The sequence below is a fragment of the Polyodon spathula genome, chromosome 4, assembly GCF_017654505.1.
Source record: "Polyodon spathula isolate WHYD16114869_AA chromosome 4, ASM1765450v1, whole genome shotgun sequence".
Lineage (NCBI taxonomy): Eukaryota > Metazoa > Chordata > Actinopteri > Acipenseriformes > Polyodontidae > Polyodon > Polyodon spathula.
The window spans coordinates 15,792,746-15,811,977 of NC_054537.1; the positions used below are offsets into that span (position 1 = coordinate 15,792,746).

At 37.3% G+C, this 19,232-nt stretch overlaps 1 protein-coding gene across 3 annotated transcripts in view; it reads left to right on the plus strand.

Annotated features, from left to right (window-relative positions):
- Window positions 1-19,232, plus strand: part of LOC121314215 (calcium/calmodulin-dependent 3',5'-cyclic nucleotide phosphodiesterase 1C-like) — a 107,319-nt gene that overhangs the window by 53,663 nt on the left and 34,424 nt on the right. For all 3 annotated transcript variants that reach the window (XM_041247242.1, XM_041247243.1, XM_041247244.1), the window contains exons 3-5: window positions 10,848-10,961; window positions 15,066-15,248; window positions 18,377-18,443. In XM_041247242.1, coding sequence (XP_041103176.1) covers window positions 10,848-10,961; window positions 15,066-15,248; window positions 18,377-18,443 — 364 coding nt within the window. The remainder of the gene's footprint in view (window positions 1-10,847; window positions 10,962-15,065; window positions 15,249-18,376; window positions 18,444-19,232) is intronic.

Consider the following 19,232-nt stretch of genomic DNA (forward strand, 5'->3'; position numbering starts at 1 on the left):
AAGGCTGCTCAATAAAGAAAAAAAGGAGGCGGAAGACTTATTGTCATTAAAAAAAAAAAAAAAAAAAAAAAAAAAAAAAACACCCATTTTATTCAGGTATTTACTGTAGCTAAAGTCATTGAGTGTTCCTTACCATTGACCAATTAATGCTAATATTATGGTTGACCAATGCTAATTTAAGTATGTGCATTGTAATCTTAAAAAAAAAAAAAAAAAAAAAAAAGCCTGTTGAAGGGTACTACAGGAGCTACTCCCATTCATGTGTAAGCAGTTATAACTAGATACTAGACAGTATATGCAAAGTTCTAATGCTATCTGCTCTTGAACTACCTCGATATCAAATTGTACTGTGTTTTGTATTTGCTCTTATTAGGAATGAAGTCATTGTATTTTGTATCTTTTGGTCTTAATTGTATAGTAATTCTTGATATAAATTTTTTTGTATACAACTGTAAGTCACCCTGGGTAAGAAACCTAGCTAGACCATGATGTCATTAGGTTAGCAAGTGAGGTGTTGGCTTCATGGTAAAGTATTTACTGATTTACAGTACAGCTTTTTGTGTTCTCGGGATACATGTAAAATGCCAGTTTGACATTGACATACTCGAACGTGTGCTAAATAATTAATACCAAGTGTCATCACAAGTGGATAAGCAATCGGATAAGGGGTTTGCCAGATTTCAAAAAGTATAGTGGGATATATGGTAGTATGTAACCTATTGTAACATGCTATCGCCTCCATTGTGATAAAAGGGGAAATAGGATTAGGGACCTGTCTGCTCACAGGGTGGTTCTACATACACACACCATGCCTGTAGCACGTTATGGGGTCATGATTGACAAGTGGGTGGGTCCCATGGGTGTTTTTCATGGGTTTAATGGGATTATGATAGGAGATTAGCTCTCATGTGGGCGGGATAAGGGAGTGATTATATAGGGGTGCGCAGGGTTAGCCCGGGCAGGGCTGAGCTAGTTGTAGCTTTCCGTTACACTGTTAGCGTGGACTGATACAGTGTAAACATTTAAAAAGCAATAAAAACTTCTTTGTACCTGCACAATGTTGTCTGGAGTGCTTCTGTGGGGTCAGTTGATGGGGGAACTCCTCTATGTACGGACAAACAGATATCTCTACTGTATGCTTGTCAACAGGGATTTCATCCTCCATATGGGGATAATAAACACTGGCCTCAAATAGCCATACACCAAGTACAGGAGCATAGTACACGAAAATACAATATAAATGGGATTCAGGACTACAAAAATCGGATATACAGTGTAGATGGACAAAATAGTATTTTTCAACGTGGAGCGCAGCTGGATAACCCAGAATTACATTAGGTTTAATGAATCCAGAGATTCACATTTCTTTGTAATTTCTGGAGATATGTTTTTTGTTTGTTATCTTGCATTTGACAATGGATCACCCACAAGCCCCAGGTTATGAAACCTGCCCTCATAACTTAGAAAATATCTTGTAGCATTACCACAGAAATGAAATATATGTGAGCAATATTTGTTTTCTCTTAGTTTTTCATTACATTTGCGTGCCTGGGGTGTATGAGGATGTTAATGTGCATTACATTTACCAGAGTCTGAAGGAATTAAGCAATCCCATAAAATGATAAAGGAATCACCTTAGTGGTGTATATATTTTGAAAGACATATGTTATTTATGTATAATGACATACGCCCAGTTATAAAATCTAGCATTTGCTGGTTCTCCTACTGATAAGCATTTTTGTGATGGTTCACTGAATTATGAATAGAATAATATGTCAACCCTTTCACCGTAGACAAAAGGTACATTTTGCTTGTAATTTCCACACTTTAATTGAATTTTGACTCAAGTCCAGCTTTACTGCAACAAGTACATGATTTAATCTGACTCAACAAGCAAAAGTAATACAAAAAATAAGGGTACAGAATTGCATATAACAGAATGTCTAATACAGTGTACGATTTTGCAATATAAGTTAAAACATTGGATTTTTGTAATTTTTAGGTCAATACCAAGGCTTCTATGCATCACATGGACAGCATTGTTTTCTTTTTGCTCTCATTTATTAACAATAAGAAAGCTACTCTCAATAAGAGCCTATTTATTGTATGGTGATGCAGGCAGTCTTGACGCAATAGATAATCAATACAGAGTGAAAAGACCTTGAACAATGAATTGTAAAATCACTTGAGAGGGTATTCTAATCGTTTCTTTTCAAGGAAGTTGCACTTTTAAAACCAAAATGGATTGAAGCCCAGCTGAACGTTGGTCCTTATTGGACTGCATTGTCAATAAAACAGATTTAAGATCCTGTAATGTCTCCAGAATCTTAAACATTTTCCATTATATGTAGGGAGCTGAAGTCTCACTTTTCAGCTATTGTAAAGGATAAGCAATTTTCTTTAAATACATAAGTGTAATAAATCCCTACAAGCATATTCCGATTCAACCTATAAGTACTTCAACAGTAAACTAAGCCCTGTTAAGTGCTGTAAATGTTGTAAAATAGTTTGTTCCTGCATATGTCTAAATGAAGCATGTTGTAACAACTATTGATGTAATAACTAACCAATAATATAATACGCTATAATGTAATAATTTTTTGCCTGTAATGTAATAATCACCAGATAATGTAATAACTTAACCAACAATGTAATAACATTACCTCCATAGGGAGCTCAAAGCAACCCACAAACACATACGAGTGAGTCAACAGCGCTGATTGACAACCGTGTACTAGTGTATGAACTATCCTTAAGAGTGCAGAAAATATAAATCATGTTCACAGTGCTTTATTGTGCATAACTGTATAAGAACAATAACAGCAGCCAAATGGACAGACACACGGGTGCCGTTTCTAACATTTTTATATGGCAGAAATGCAGAATTGGGGGAATATATAGGGGCTTTGGTTGGTTGAGGGACAATAACAATGTATCTGTTTATGTTTATCTGTTGAATCTCCACCAGACAGGGGCGTTTACCCACTTTATTTATTACTACACCACTGGCACACACTATTACATGTGGTTGCTCCTGTCTTATTCAGCAAATACCTCAATAGATTTCCAGGGAAGAGTGATAAGTTATTGACAACCATTTGCAAAGTATAAAAAGATATCCCTTTCATGTGGCATTTCCTTATTTACCAATATATACTAGGAACCCATCCCTGTGAATTAATGCTGTATTATAAATTGACATTTTGCATGATGGTTTATTATATAGGCTAAAACAAGCTGTGTAAAAATATAAAAAATAAAATTGTGTTGGACCAGTATTTTAGTCATGAGGTATATTAGAAGAGTGAAATTGATGACCATAGATACAGGTAATTGAAGCAGAACAGCTTAGGTGGTCTTTTTCATTTATAAACCTTCAACATGTGTTTCAAGAAAACAGTGTTTGGCAAAAAAAAAAAAAAAAAAAAAAACTGTCACGTATATTTTAAAAAAACATTACTGACCACAATGTTATTGGATCAATCAATAGTCTCCATGATGTTTGATTGAAAATACATAACAAATATTAGAACAATCCCAAAAAATGATAACGGACCTCATGACGTACATAATTCATGTACTCAATAACCATTCTATATAATGGACAGAAAAACATCTCTGACCATATAAATATCTTATCTTTTTTGTTAGTTACCATCAGAGGATTTGCACCTTTTTGTAGTTTGGTCCATATGCCTACATAAGGAAGGCATATAGCAGTCACAGATCATCAGATTATAATGGTTTGCAATGGTGGTATAGTAGTTATTACATTATTGGTTGGCAGGTTATTACATTATCAGGCAAGCAGAATTATTACATTATGGATAAAACAATATTACATTATAGGGCAGATATTTGTGTTAGATTATTGGTTAAGTTATTATATTATCTGGTGATGATTACATTATAGGCAAACAAATTACATTATAGAGTATTCTCACATTATGGGTTAGTTATTACATTAATGGGTGTTACACACCTTCAACAATTTTTGTTAGTATTGAATGATCCAATAAGCATGCAATGCTGGAATGTATTGTACAGACTATTCTTAAAGGCGTCAAGACTAACATTAAACTTTCATAAGGCTGCATACTGGCTGTGCTATTATGCTTTGAGATAAAATTTAAAATGTTTGCAGGAGAATATCTTTAACTATGTGGAAGCAAGCCAGCTGTACCCAGTGCTGAAATGTTTACTGTCTTTGGAATGAATGAATGAACATGCCTGTTTTTAAATCAGCAAAAACAAGTTGAAGCTGGTATAACTCTGCAATGTGTAAATGCTTTCAACAACCACAAATGTGGACATGAGACAATTGCTTTGACACAAGTCTACATTACCAAATACACTGTTATGTGAGCATGCAACCTTATATTGTTTATTATATCATTTTAAAATAGATAACTTATTTGTAGAAAAATATACAAATAAAGAAAATGTTACAAGACTCAAGGCTATTGAAACAGGGTTCTGCACCGAATGAATTATGGAGGAATAGGTCACATTATTTATCAAAGTACAGATTAACCGGCTTTATGTCACGGCAGGGAACTCGCTTTAACCTTCAATCAAATCACATAAATATCAAGTATATTTTAGGTGCTTCCATTAGCAGATCAAATCGTCAATTGAAAAGCTGGTATCTTATTTCTGCTTCGATAAACAATACGTCCAATGATTGTCAAGGAAAGGATTTCTATCTTACCTCAATCCACTATGACCCTGTTGTGCACCAGAGTTCACCTCCTCCCCAGCCTCCACCTACTTATTAGCTCGTCTACCGTCAGCCTCTCCACTTATCTGCAAGCTGGGTTATGGGCAGGAGTACCTCGAAAGGCAAGGCCAAAGAATGTACTGTAAAATATTTAGAATGTTGTAGTGTTGTCCAGTCTATGCTTTAATAAATAATCTATTGTATGAGTTTCCTGACTGAACTGACATTCCATTTCAGAAAACTATGTATCTTGATGAAGAAAAAGTTGTTGTTTTTTGCCATGAAATCATTACAGGTATTTGATTTGAAGCATCAAAATCAGAACTGATATCTGTAATGGGTTGGTGTGGGGTTTGAGATAACACCATTGTGGAAATGATTTGAATGTTGCGTAAAACATACAAATTCCAACATGATTCCAACATTATCTCCAAACCATATGGTACATAAGGGCAATGACAATCCAAATTTCAGAAGGAATAGGTTGCACATTTCTCATTAACTCACTGTAAAACATTTACACTCAGACCTCTACACAGCAATTTGTCTGGGTAGAGGTTTTGCATCCAGTCTTATATATGAGTGCAGATAAGGAGTCTTGAATAGAAGGACACGTGACTTGGATGTTACATTTAAAGGCTGCCAGCTAACCTTTCTCATAACATCTTATTATTTCCTCTCTCCTTTTATTTCACCCCTTCACATTTCTTTCATATTTTTTTTTTTTCTACAGACAGAATGCTGTGCAATGTGAAATAAAACTGACATTAAAAGGAATGGAAGTGAGTCACCTTGACATAGCATTTCACTGTGAAAGGGTTTGCTTTGCTTGGAAAGACAGTATCAAAGCACTCATATCAAGGGATCTCCCCAGCATAATCAGACTGAGATTTGGGTTCACTGTAGCGATGCTATCATTATATGGAGAAAATTGGTAATCCTGCAGTACATAGCTTACTGTAGAACAAGATCAACTATAACTTGGTGCTGGCTATAGGAATTTTTGAAATCACCTTAGGATGCCACATGCCAGAACTTCAAGGCCTAAATATACTTCCATGTTCCTGTGCAAATATATTGAATATTAATTTGTTTCTTTAATATAGATATATAAAACTTAAAATTGTGAGGCAACTTTTTATCACCTGGAATGCTGAAGGAATTAACAATGAGTCAGGAATCTTAAAACAACCCCAGTCCTTGCTGACAGGAAAACTAACAACACTGCATTGCTGAATACTCAGTATGAACAGTGGGAAGTCAAACCTGTGGACTGTCATTCTCCTTTTACATATTTTAATAAGTTAATTTGCTAAAATAAACTGGATTAAATATATGCAGGTTTGGATTTACACTTAAAATGATAAATTGGTTTGCATATATATTTATATTAGTTTGGTATATAACACATTGTAATGGCTTCATATTTAATAATTGGGAACATTATGTAATGTAATTTATGTAAAATAATAAAATAATTTCTGAAAATGCAAAATGATAAAAGAGAAAAGCCTGTGAAATGTTGAAAGACCTTAAGACAGTTAATCTAATTAAAATAATTCTTCCTCACAATACTGGTCCCAATCTTCATTCAAGAATGTATGTTCACCATGAATCCTCCTCAGTGTTTCTGTGAAGTCCGTTTCATAGCAGCACTTGAAACCAACATAACTACTGCAGACAGCACTTTTTTCATTGTTAAAAACTAAAAAGAACAAATATATTTGGCACTGTATATACTTGCTGTGGTTTTATGGTATTGGTGCCCTGAAGAAGGCATAGCCAACATGTTTGTCTACTTCATTTACCCAGGGAATAGTCCACATAACATCTCAGCATCCGCACTGGGCAGAGGAAGTTCAATCTCCTATCCTCCTCTGAAGAAAACAGAGGTGGATGGAAAGACTCCAGTTCCACAGACTGATTCATGTAGAAGGCTGTGATCACCCTGGGGAGAAAAGCAGGGTTTGTGTGCAGTGACACTCTGCTGCCATCATCCCAAATCCACATACAGGAGATGTGCACAGACAACGCTTGTAGCTCACTGACCCAATTTGCAGAGGTGATAGCCAAGAGAAAGGCTGTCTTCATAGACAGATGTTACAACTCTCTGGAGTGTGTGAGCTCAAACGGGACCTTCGTGAGAACCTCCAGTGCAGCATTAAGGCTCCATTTGGTGAGAATGGCCCTCCTGGGAGGGTGTCACCGACGAGCACCTTTAAAAAACAGGTTAACTAAAAAATGCACACCCTGAGATATCGAATCTATGGGGGCATGGCATGCAGAAATAGCTGCTAAAGAAATAGCTGACCTACCAGCATCAAGCAGCAGGGAAAAAAACTGGGTTATGACTTCTATTCAGACACCAATTGTGAAAATACTTCACCTAACAGGCGTACAGTGAGCTAGTGGAGTCTGCTGTAGCACTCTGCAGAGTACCTACAACTGCATCTGATAGTCCTAGGGCTGTCCAGTGGTCCTGTTTAGGGGCCAGACCCATAACTGGAACCTGCCCGGTTCCGGATGTCGGAAAGTACATCTCGTCTGACTGAGTAGATCCAGGCGAAGCAGGATCTCCCAGGCCTGGCCTTGAATGAGCTGGTATAGGGTCGAGAACCAGATTATCCTGGGTCACAGAGGGGCCACTGGGAGAAGTGTCACTTTCTCTAACTAGACCTTCACCAAGAAGGCCCACAGCAACGGTACTAGTGGAAATGCGTAAAGGAGCGTCCTGGGCCACTCGTGGGCTAGGGAGTCTACATCGAGTGGACTGCCCTACCTAAGCGATGTGTACCGAGGCTCTATGCACCCTGATCGCTGTGCGCAATGAGTGCACTAAGCACCGTGCGCACCGAGCACTGCGTGCACTGAGATACTGAAGCACCGGGGGGCAGCTGAAGCAGTGGTGCATAAACTGACCTCGTACAGTCAGCCACCTGGTCAGCGCGTAGCATGCACCCGGGGAGATACAAGCCAAACCACGGCAGGCACGTTTGCACTGAGCACCGTGCACACCAAGGCACCGAATTACCAAGGGCTGAGTGTGCACCAAGGTACTAAAGCACCGGGGGGTAGCTGAAGCACCGGTGTCAACCCTAACTGTGCGTAGTCATACACCTGGTCAGTGCAGAGCTTATATCAGGGGATATACAGTCCGACACCATGGCAGGCGAATCTGTGGACGGAGTACAACACAATAATACAATAAAAACAGTATTATTGAGGCCTGACGCAGCGAGGTGGGCAGGCCAAGGCAGCTGGCGAGGTCTACTCTACAGTGGGTCTAGTAAAAATACAGCCCATTGAGGACAAGGCCTGTTTTTTTTGTTTGTTTGTTTGTTTGTTTTATTACCTAGCTGCTGCACAACACATGCAAGTGGGAATACCGCGTGTGCACTGCAGATGTGCCAGCATGGGTATTTAGTCAACAATAACATGTGTGTGTATGTGTGTATATATATATATATATATATATATATATATATATATATATATATATATATATATATATATTATAATATATATATATATACATATATATATATATATATATATACAATGCACATGCACACACATATATAAACTGCTACTAAGCGGAGGTTGTCATCCGAGGAAGGGGCCAATTGGCAGTTCTGATATAGAGAGCTCAGAAAATACCTACCAATAGGCAGGCATATCCCATACCTAATGTTTTGGTGGTCATCTTCAAATTGAAAGGGACTACCTTTTATTGTAAAATATCCACAGTAAGCTTAAACACCCATTGTTTTGCTCCTAAATAACAGGCAAGAAGCTCATAGAGATGCGACTTTCAGTTCTGACGAGAGGTAGAGTTCAGCTGACTTTAATGCAAAGTGTCACGTAAGACAAATATTTTTCAATACGAAACCAGAGCATGATGATAATGTCTGCAGTGGCTTTGAGACATTTAAAGCATTGTGATAACCTATTGGATTTGCATAGTTGCATGATCAGTTACTTGACATTTGCTGGGTGAAAATATATCAACATTACAGGAAAAGGAGTTGTGTATTCTTTCATAAGGCGCCACATTTTTTTTTTTTAAATGGGTCCTCAGCTTATATTTATAATTTATGTAAGACTTAGAGTTGCCTACTTTCATTAATGGTAAAACTGAACTTTTCCTAAAATATAGACAATATCCTAATGGGCATTTTTATGTATGGTTAAAGGGTAGTATGGAGAAAAATAGTGTGAATTTAAAAATACTAAAAGAAACTTAATTACTGTTAAGTCAAATGTTTTGACTAAGTCTTTTTCAATGTTTTAAAGAATGTATAATATTAAGTAAAACAGAAGCAGGCCTTAAAAACAGACTCTGTCTAGAAACAGATTGGTGGCAAATCTAGTGATAAACTACCTCATTTTTATAAAATAACTAGTATTGCACAGAATCAATGCTCCTTGCTGTATACTATGGATGAAAGATTATTATAATGCCTCAATTTTCTCTTTGGAAACCCAACTTCATTATTTTAGTAAGGAATTTATTTTTCATAGAACTCTTTCAATCCTTAATGTGTCTAATCAGGCACTATACACTCTGAGTTTGTCACAATAACCATATGCTTTCATGCAGTCTTGTACAAATGTAGAAAGAGTGGTGGTTTTTACAACTCTTACACCATCTGGTAGCTGTTGATTACAGGATATTGCGTGAAATTCAATAAGAAAAAGAAGTGAGAAACTGTGCAGAGAGCAATGTGTGGGACAAATGTAATGTCTAAAAAAGTACCCAATTTTCAGATTACACTGTCCTTTCAGAATAGACATAGCACATTTTAGTATTGCTGCAGACATATGCCCAAGATGGAGCAGGAGCCAATGTGATAGCCATCTGTTGCCACTGAAAAGAGAGTAATTACATTTTCATCTCAGATAGGTCATATGCCAAAGTACTAGCACAGCCTGCAACAAACATATTAGATTGAGCAGAAATTGCAACAGCCTTAACAATTGCTTAGCTTGGGGTACTTTGAGATAACAGGATACTTTTGTTGTTTGTTTATTTAATGTTTTTGTTTTATAACTGATGTGTTCTATGTTCTATGGTTGTCCCTGCCTTAAGAAATGCAGGGCAAGTTGAAAGGATTGGTTATGTAAGTGTTTTAACAAATGGCAATGGTGACATCATACCCTCAGTCAATGTAGCATGAGTCAGCTATCTTTCAAGAAACACGACATGCTCGGCAATCGTCTTGCCTGTTCAGAATTCATAAGCAATAACCTTCTATGCTTTTGTCTGGGATAACTGGCAATCTCTAACAATGCTGTTTTGAATCCGGACATACAGAAGTGGAAGTCCTTGAAGCATATGAAGTATCTGACGGAAAAAAAAGAAAAAAAAAAAACTTTTGAGAACGTAACATGATTGATTGACACAGAGAACCAGGAACAAAATAGCAATTTCTCTGCAGTGATTTTTTTTTCTTCACATAAAATGGAATTTGTATTTGACTAATCTTCTGATAACAGAGGTGACAGTATCTAAAATCAATAGGTTTGCCGAGTATGTGTTGTGCTTTACAAAACAGTAACTCAGCTGTTGCAGTACTTGAACTTATTCTCCCAAAAACAAAACCTCTTAAACGATCTTAGTTTCTTTAGGCACAGCATGTTAAAACAAGTTTTCCTGTAGTTTATTTTGGTTCACTTGGCAGTTGGCAACACCAGTATGTTTAGTGAAATGGTATACTGTGATGTTTACGTGATTATTGTCTTTTTTTTAACTAAAAGTATTACTGTAAATAATAAATTGTAATAGGTTTGTGGCTTACCTGCAAAGTGGGTACAGAGTTGGATGCTGATCAACTAAGAGAATGGAGGAAAGGTGAAGTTATATACTGAGGGATCAGCCCCTTTTCAGAAAATTAGCCTTAGCTTGCCAGGAAAAACCTTGCTGAGGTTCAAAAGTCAGAGCAAAGGAAACCCTCCCCACCTCTATTTCTCCACCTCCCATCTGTCACCTCTACAACGTGTGCCTCTGGAGGTGGGATCCCTTGGTGGGTCAATCTGAGGATCAAACCTGTATCAGAGTGGCTCCACATAGTGCCCTTTCTGTCATGTTAGACAGGAGTGTGATTGTATGCATTTCTTGTTGTTTTAGGTTACGGTGTTTGGTGAAGCAGTTGGAACGAGGAGAAGCTTCAGTTGTAGACCTTAAGAAGAACTTGGAATATGCTGCTTCTGTACTTGAGACTGTATACATCGAGGAAACCAGGTATGTTTTTTATTTTAATTTTAATTTTTTAAAAATTATTTTAATGGCATTGGTTATAATGGAAATTAGAATGAACTGTTAATGTCCTTTTGACATTTGAATTAAAACATTACCAAGCACAACTTTTCTATCTGTGAAGGAATATGTATTTACTGTGAAGCAGCCAAAATAAAGAGGTACGTATTGCACTGTGGCAGTTTCACTCTTCAGTATGCAAGAAAAAAAAAAGCACCTTCAGAGTTGAGAATCACAGAGCCTCTGTCTGTAGTTCTCTGTCTGTCTTGCACAGTTATTTTGGCTACTGTCTCTCTAACAACATCAAGAAATAAGTGCATTATTAAATTGTTTAATAATTATTTGTTCAAGTTCAATTACATTTCCCAATGTGGCAGACTCATTTAATCAAAGTGATGAGGTGTTGTGACAGGGTGCAGCCTGTCTCACACTCAAAACAAAAGGGCACAATGGCCAAAAAGAGACACAAAACAGACCCTCCCTCCTACCAAACAGATTCACTCACTTTCACAAACACTCACCAACTAACATTCCCAACCACTCCCTTGTGCTGCAGCTAATTGGGCAATTTGCACCTCATCAGTTGCAGCACCTTTCCCACATTCCTTACACAAACTCATTAACTCAGATCCACACAGCAGACTCACATCCACTCTAAACAACAGGTGTTGTCAGAGGTGTTCACAGATAAGGACCTCAAATGCTTGGTTGATGCAGTGTCCAACATTGCATTAAAGTATTACTTGTTTTAAAAAGTTCCATAATTTATACAAGCATTTATATCTCATAGAAACGGATGGGCGCAATTGTTTTTTAAAGCTACCATTAATGTTGCCATTTGTTTAAGGAAATTGTGTAATTTACTTCTTTCAGATAAACAAGCAAAGCAAGTCTCCCATCCTGTTTGACCCTTGGTACCTTTACAATACAAATAATGAAATTACAGCTTTGGGCTGCCGCTAAACCAGTTCACAGTATTATAGCTAGGGCTTCTAGTTTTCAGGTTTTATTTTTGATCACGTGATATCCCTTTAAACATATTTTGAGCCGATTCGCTTTCTTAATCAAACATTAATTACCAAAGCAAGTTGTTTCTTTTTACCCTCATATCTTGATTGAGTTAACGTAATGAAGTGCATTGATCTCACCTGATTCTATCTCAACCTACATTTCACACTGGCTCTAATCTCCGAATTCAGCTTTTTAATTTCCACTGTGTTTATTTAGAGACCCTAATTACAGCATACGTGTTATTTCTGTTTTGTACTGAACATGTGGGCGTTCCAGAGTAAGGTTGGCCATGCTCCGGCTCCGAAGCCCTGGAGCCAGGTCCGGGGCCTGGAGCTGGAGCTGGAGTCACTGGAGCGCTCCAGAGCATGGAGCCGGAGTGGAGCTGGAGCTGGAGCTGGAGTCACTGGAGCGCGGAGCCGGAGCTGATATTCCGGAGCAGCTCCACTATTTCCTACCTTTCACATTTTTTAAAATCCTTCCTGAATTATTCAGTTTAAACATTTGAATGAATGCATGCTTTGTAGGCTTTCAGAAAAAGTAGATAATTTTAGACGGTTCCTAATACGCAACTTTTAGCAGTAACGTCACATTTGCGGCTTTGCCAAGCTTTACATTCAGAGCTCCCCAAGCAAAAGCAAAGTTGAATCCATACAACAAAAATCAATTACTTGATTAAATCTGTAAATAATAATAATAATAATAATAATAATAATATTGTAGTGAACCTTGGTTCCCGCAGTCTGGCGCATCACACAGGGCGAGGCAATCCACACACAGGAGGAGAGCAGGTGTGAACCCGGGAACACTGAAGCATAGTACCGATACTCTTTTGTACAGCGGTATTGGTTCTATGCTTTAGTGCGAGAGGTCCTGGGTTGCCTCGCCCTGTGATGCGTCTGCCTGTGGGAAATGAGATTGCTATAAGAAGAAGAAGAAGAAGAAGAAGAAGAAGAAGAAGAAGAAGAAAATAGATAATTATACTTAGTATAAAGCAAAAAACATAATGGCTCTTTGTTGGGTAACTATAAACATAATAATCATTTGTGACTAAAGACATAAATAACTTGGGACTATGTGTTCCCTCACTCATTGCATTAGTTAGTTGTGCGTGACCCAAGAATAACCATTCTTGAGATGTCTGTTGAAGAAACACTTCTGGGCCTGCTTTTACAAGTCCATACATTTTTCAGAACATATCTATTAAACCCTTAAACTAATAAAAGCAGCCTGGAGCATAAACAGAATACACAATTGCTCTAGTGATCGATCAGTCTCTTGTGAGTATAGGCTTGCATAACTAAGTTGTGTCTCTGTCACTCATTAGTTCTTAGGAGCAAGGTATGAAAAGGCTAACAAGATGCTCGGATACATTGTGAAAAGTGTTGAATTTAAATCAAGGGAAGTAATGTTAAAACTGTACAATGCACTAGTAAGACCTCATCTTGAATATTGTGTGCAGTTCTGGTCACCACGCTATAAAAAAGATATTGCTGCTCTAGAAAGAGTGCAAAGAAGAGCGACCAGAATTATTCCGGGCTTAAAAGGCATGTCATATGCAGACAGGCTAAAAGAATTGAATCTGTTCAGTCTTGAACAAAGAAGACTACGTGGCGACCTAATTCAAGCATTCAAAATTCTAAAAGGTATTGACAGTGTCGACCCAAGGCACTTTTTCAGCCTAAAAAAAGAAACAAGGACCAGGGGTCACAAATGGAGATCAGACAAAGGGGCATTCAGAACAGAAAATAGGAGGCACTTTTTTACACAGAGAATTGTGAGGGTCTGGAATCAACTCCCCAGTAATGCTGTTGAAGCTGACACCCTGGGATCCTTCAAGAAGCTGCTTGATGAGATTTTGAATGGCCGAATGGCCTCCTCTCGTTTGTAAACTTTCTTATGTTCTTATGTTCTTATGTATACAAACAATGAGCCCGGTCTTCAATATATCAGTGAAGAGAAAAAGGTCAACGAAAGGGTTAATATTTGTTTTCTAGCTTTCGTTTACTTCATTGGAAACTCATGTCTTAACTCCAGGGGATACTCAGATGTGTCATCCTGTCTTGGACTCATAAGCATACAGAGATACTCACATCCTCTAGAGCTCACATATCTTTCCTCTTCGGCATTGAGTCACCTTGCCCACGAGGGTTTTCCTGATGACATCATATGAACAGTAACAACTTTGTTTCTATATCCTGTACCTCCCATACACACGCTATATTACCACCTGCTTTCTAGTGTCCTTTAATCAGGGTTATTGCTTATGACAGCCTCCTTCTCGTGGCAGATTGTCGATTGTTTTATTTACAAAAACTATCCTGCACTTGTTGTGAAATTAAATTGCAACTGTGTAGCACTGATCCCAAGACCCTAATTTGCAAAGTCATGTATTCATTATTATGCTTGTACACTTTATCTCTGGTTTGTAAAACAAAAAATTAAAAATAAAAAGTCAAAGGAAAAACTTTATCAAATGCTTCAATCTAAATTCTTCAAGCCTGATGGGTATTACTAAAGATTGGATACAAGACTAACATATTAAATCCAGTGTCCCAAATTGACATGGGCTTTACATACAGAAGAGATAATAATATTTCTGTAATTATATAACCTTTCTGTCATAATGATTTTGTCATATAATATAACATGCAAAGGGAAAAGCAATTATTGGTTCACATGCTAAGCCAGTTTTTACTAAATACCCCTATACTCTTTATGAAAAATGATTTTAAAATATGGTATTTGTCCTTCAAATGATCTTTGAATTATTTTGTTCAAATATAAGAACAACCTTTAATGTAGATGTAGATGTTGAAGTTAGTACATATACAAGATGCATGGTAGTTATTTCAAATTCAGCAGACTGTGTTTTGACCTGGGACATGGCATACAAACTGAGATCATTTGCACCAAGCCAGTCATATTGGAAATAATTTATAAATGACGGTTTTACAAAACTTGAATTGATCAGGATTGAGGTGCGCTCATGGAGCTAAGAGGGGAAAGCTCTCATTGAGCCTGAAGCCATTCAGATCTAGGTTAATATCATAACGGACAATGTGTGTTTTACCCTTACAGACGCCTTGTGGATGCAGAAGATGAGCTCAGTGATATCCAATCTGACTCAGTGCCATCAGAGGTGCGAGATTGGCTTGCTTCCACTTTTACCAGACAAATGGGGTTGATGCTCAAGAGAACGGAGGAGAAGCCAAGATTCAGAAGCATTGTCCATGCTGTTCAGGCTGGAATATTTGTAGAAAGGTACAAGCTATTACATCTATATGCATTGGTGGTGTAAATGGAACTACCTTAGTTCTACAATTTGACAAATATTTCGGCAAGACGAAAGACATTAACAAAGACTTATTCCTGTAATTTCTTTTCAATGCTACTGTATATTTTATAACCAAGTGTTTAAAGTTATAAACACAATGATTAAAACTGTACCACTGACATAGTAGGTATTTTCCTTATTGAAAGCAAAGTTGAAATACACAGTAGAGAACATAGGTTCACCTTTCATTTTCTGTCCATATTCGATAGGGGTGCACGCCTAGGAGCATTTTAGCATTCAAGTCCAGTTAGTTGTTCTAACCATACCCAAGTTACTTAATAAAATGAATTAAACCATTATGTCAGTCTTAATAAGTTAGTTTTTTAATTGAGAACATATGCAATATATTCAAGTCTGGAATGACCTGATAACAGAAATCCAGTGGCGGTTGGTGACTTTTTTCATTAATAAGGCACTTGGAACAGAGTGAGCACGTATAGAAAAACGTGTGTGCATGAGTGCACATTTTTGTGCATTTGTTATGCCAGCAAATATGTTTAGATGGTGTAAATGTGCTGCAACTCACACATGTTCGTTGCACCCTTTAAGATAGGACCCAGGACACGGAAATGGAAGTTTATAGCGCTTCCGCGCACTTTTTAATAACACAGAATAAAAAATAAACAGACACAAACAAAACCTAACTCCATTTTGGAGCTCTGACTATACATTTTAACAGGTCCCTGACTAACATGCAGGACGGCTAAGCTGTTTACCTGTCACAAAACAAGACAAACCATACAGGTTTAACACAGCACTTACTTTCCTTGTGACTGCTCGGAAACAGAGCACACCTTCTGCTTCCTATTACTCAGCAGCCCCAAGTAGACTGGCTGCTGACTATTTATACCCTGCACCTGGTCCTAATTTGCAATAATCCCCAGGTGCAGGTGACAATTAAACAATAAAATAATTAACAAAAATGTGCATTCGCACCTGTTTTTGGCAGGGAAACTATTAACCCCTTCCCTGCCGTATTACAGTGGAGAGAGCATTTTTCATTCAAAATTCAGGATTTTAAACACATCTGTATCAGCAGTTATCCTTAGAAATGACAGCGCACAACAATATTTCTTGATAGATTTTGTTTATTTGGCAGGCTTGGCCTAATTCTCGTTCACAAACAGACTTTAGTGTAGACATCGCCTAAGGCTATAACGGCTCAAACAAATTGAAGAACTAACCGTCCACAGGTAATCGTCAGCACTATAACTCCTCTGCTGCTCGCTTCCAGAAATGTGACAGTATCACGAATCACGATTATTTAGCTAGCTAGCTGTCAGCAGCCCTGATTAACTCTGTTTACTAGCTAAGCCAGCCAGTTACCTAACAAAAAGAATTGAAGACTGTACACATAATAGTGAATTAGTTAAAATTTATTAGCTACTCAATTAAAAAAATACAAACAACAAAACACATGCACAAAACAGAACACTTACAACCTCTGCTCTGCTAGCCAGCTTCCTTGTAAGGCACCCCTCCATCAGTGCCTTACTAGCCAAGAGCTGTCATGGAAACCGTCCCATTGGACCGACCCCTCCTGGTGCCTTACTAGATACACTGCACTTGTGTGAAATCTCAAGGGAGTTGCAACGCTCTCAGCCTAGCCACTGATAGCCCCCAGTCCAGGGCAGCGAATAGTGCTAGCGGAGCTGCGGAGGTCGGGAGTTTTGAAAGATTATATTATTTCAGAGCAGTTTCATTGTATTAGTTTAGGGGGAAAAAAAAAAAAAAACTGGACAAATTAATGGTAAGGCAGTGCCTAACCTGCGTATAGTGACGAGCCACCATTGCAGATATCGTGGACCCTTGATATACAAGATAGTTCAGAATATGTGCATTATAGGATATTATTCAGATTTCATCCAAAAAACTTTTGAATATTTTATGTGGGGTCATTGCAAGTCAGTTTCATACTGTAGTCATACAGTACTTTCAAAATGGCTCCAGTCACCTGCCCTGTAGTCATGTTCCTTTTTTCAGAAGCAGCACTAAAGAGAAATTAGAAAACTGCATTACACCAGCAGTACATGTATACATTCAAGCAGAGTCATCCCGGGTGCATGTTAATCACTGGATATAGTAATTGTAGAGTAAAAGAAATCAATTAACAGAAAAACTAATTATTATTAAACCATAACCTACATTTCCTGTATGTATTCCTTGAAAAAGGATTCTGGGCATCTCTCACTTATTCAGAATTAGACCCCAACATGATTAATTCATGAACAGATTGTACCAAAATACACATTTCTGATTTTTCACTGCTGCTTATAAATATATTTTAGTTTTTTTGTTAGTCTGGTTTTCTGTTCCATTTTTAAATCAAAGCTGCAAAGCCATAATAAGACAATACATATCAGGAATGAGTCACACATTTGGAGGCATGATATATTCTTTTGGCAAGTTAATCTATGTGGTTAGAGTAACACATTCATACCGCTCTACCTCATGAGAATACCTCATTCTTTCATCTTCTATCAAGATGCTGCTGTGGGTAATCTTCAGGCTCATTGTGAAAACCTGGAATCCAGACTTTTCTGATTTGGAGGCATATTGAGTTATTCTGATAAATCTATAGTGACGAAGATAATAGTTGCTGCTTCATGTGGCTGTAGAAAAAAAAATGGTGTATTTTGATGTCTTAATATACTTTTAATTGAACAACATGCTTTACAGATTAAATGTCATCTACTTCTGCCAAAGATAGAATGTATACCATTGTAATCCTCTATACTTAGATATATCACATATTTCCAGTGTACAAATTACAAAGTAAAAAAAAAAAAGCTTATTTAATGAGTGAGTGTTTAGGTTATAAATGTATTATGACCTGTTACTATTTCTAATATAGAACCAGAAAATCAGCTTTGACAGGGTGCCGAAATCACCCCATTTAGAGAACCCTCCTTTCCTTAAAAACAGTTTTTATTTTATTTATTTATTTATAGTTGTATATCTTTTTGTAATATATCCTTTGTTGTATAAATGGTGGGAAAAGTAGAAATAAATCAGTCACAGATCTCTGATTTCTTATTTCATTTTCCCTAAACAGAATGTACAGACGGACATCAAACATGGTTGGACTAAGCTACCCGCCGTCTGTGATTGCAGTGCTAAAGGTATTAACTGAGTCATTCAAATCCTTATAGAGCAGCTAAAAAGGGTCCATAGCTCATAACTATGGTAGCAATTGGTAGGGAAGATTTATTATTTAGATTGCATGCAGCACCATATGTATGTAACCATATGTATTTTGTAATGTTGTACATACCCTAGACATACTGTATCACACAAAACAAGCAAGGCTGGAGTGGCTGCATGCCCCCGCTCCACACAATTACTGTCCATCAAGGTAAGGTAACATGATGCTTTCCAATTCTCCATCTTAACAATATTAAACCAATGAACAATAAAAAGGTTTGGATACCAAATGTATCCCTGAACTTATAATTGTAAGTTTGTGTTTATGGGAATACTATACTGTTGCCTGCAGACGTGGTATTGAGGGTGAGTCAGCCAATTGCACAGTGGGTTGACTGTGAACTTGGCTTGACCTCCTCTTTACCATTAAATATGTTATAAGCTTCAGTACCTAGTCTTTCTTTTGGAATATAATATGGGTAAATAAAAAGGTTATTCTCTGTGATTTTACATACATTCTCATACAATAACATAGTTAGTTAAAACAGTTATTCTATAGATTCCTGTCTATTTCATCCTTTCAAAGGTGTGCTCTGCTGCCATCATGCTCTCGATTCATAGCCACACACACACACACACACACACACACATTAGATTTATGTATCTTTATAACTCACTGAAAGTGCCTAGAGGGAATTGGCAGTCAGCTATGACCAAGATTGAACGCACAAGCAAACTTCCAATTTAAAGATTTCAATCTTTAATGT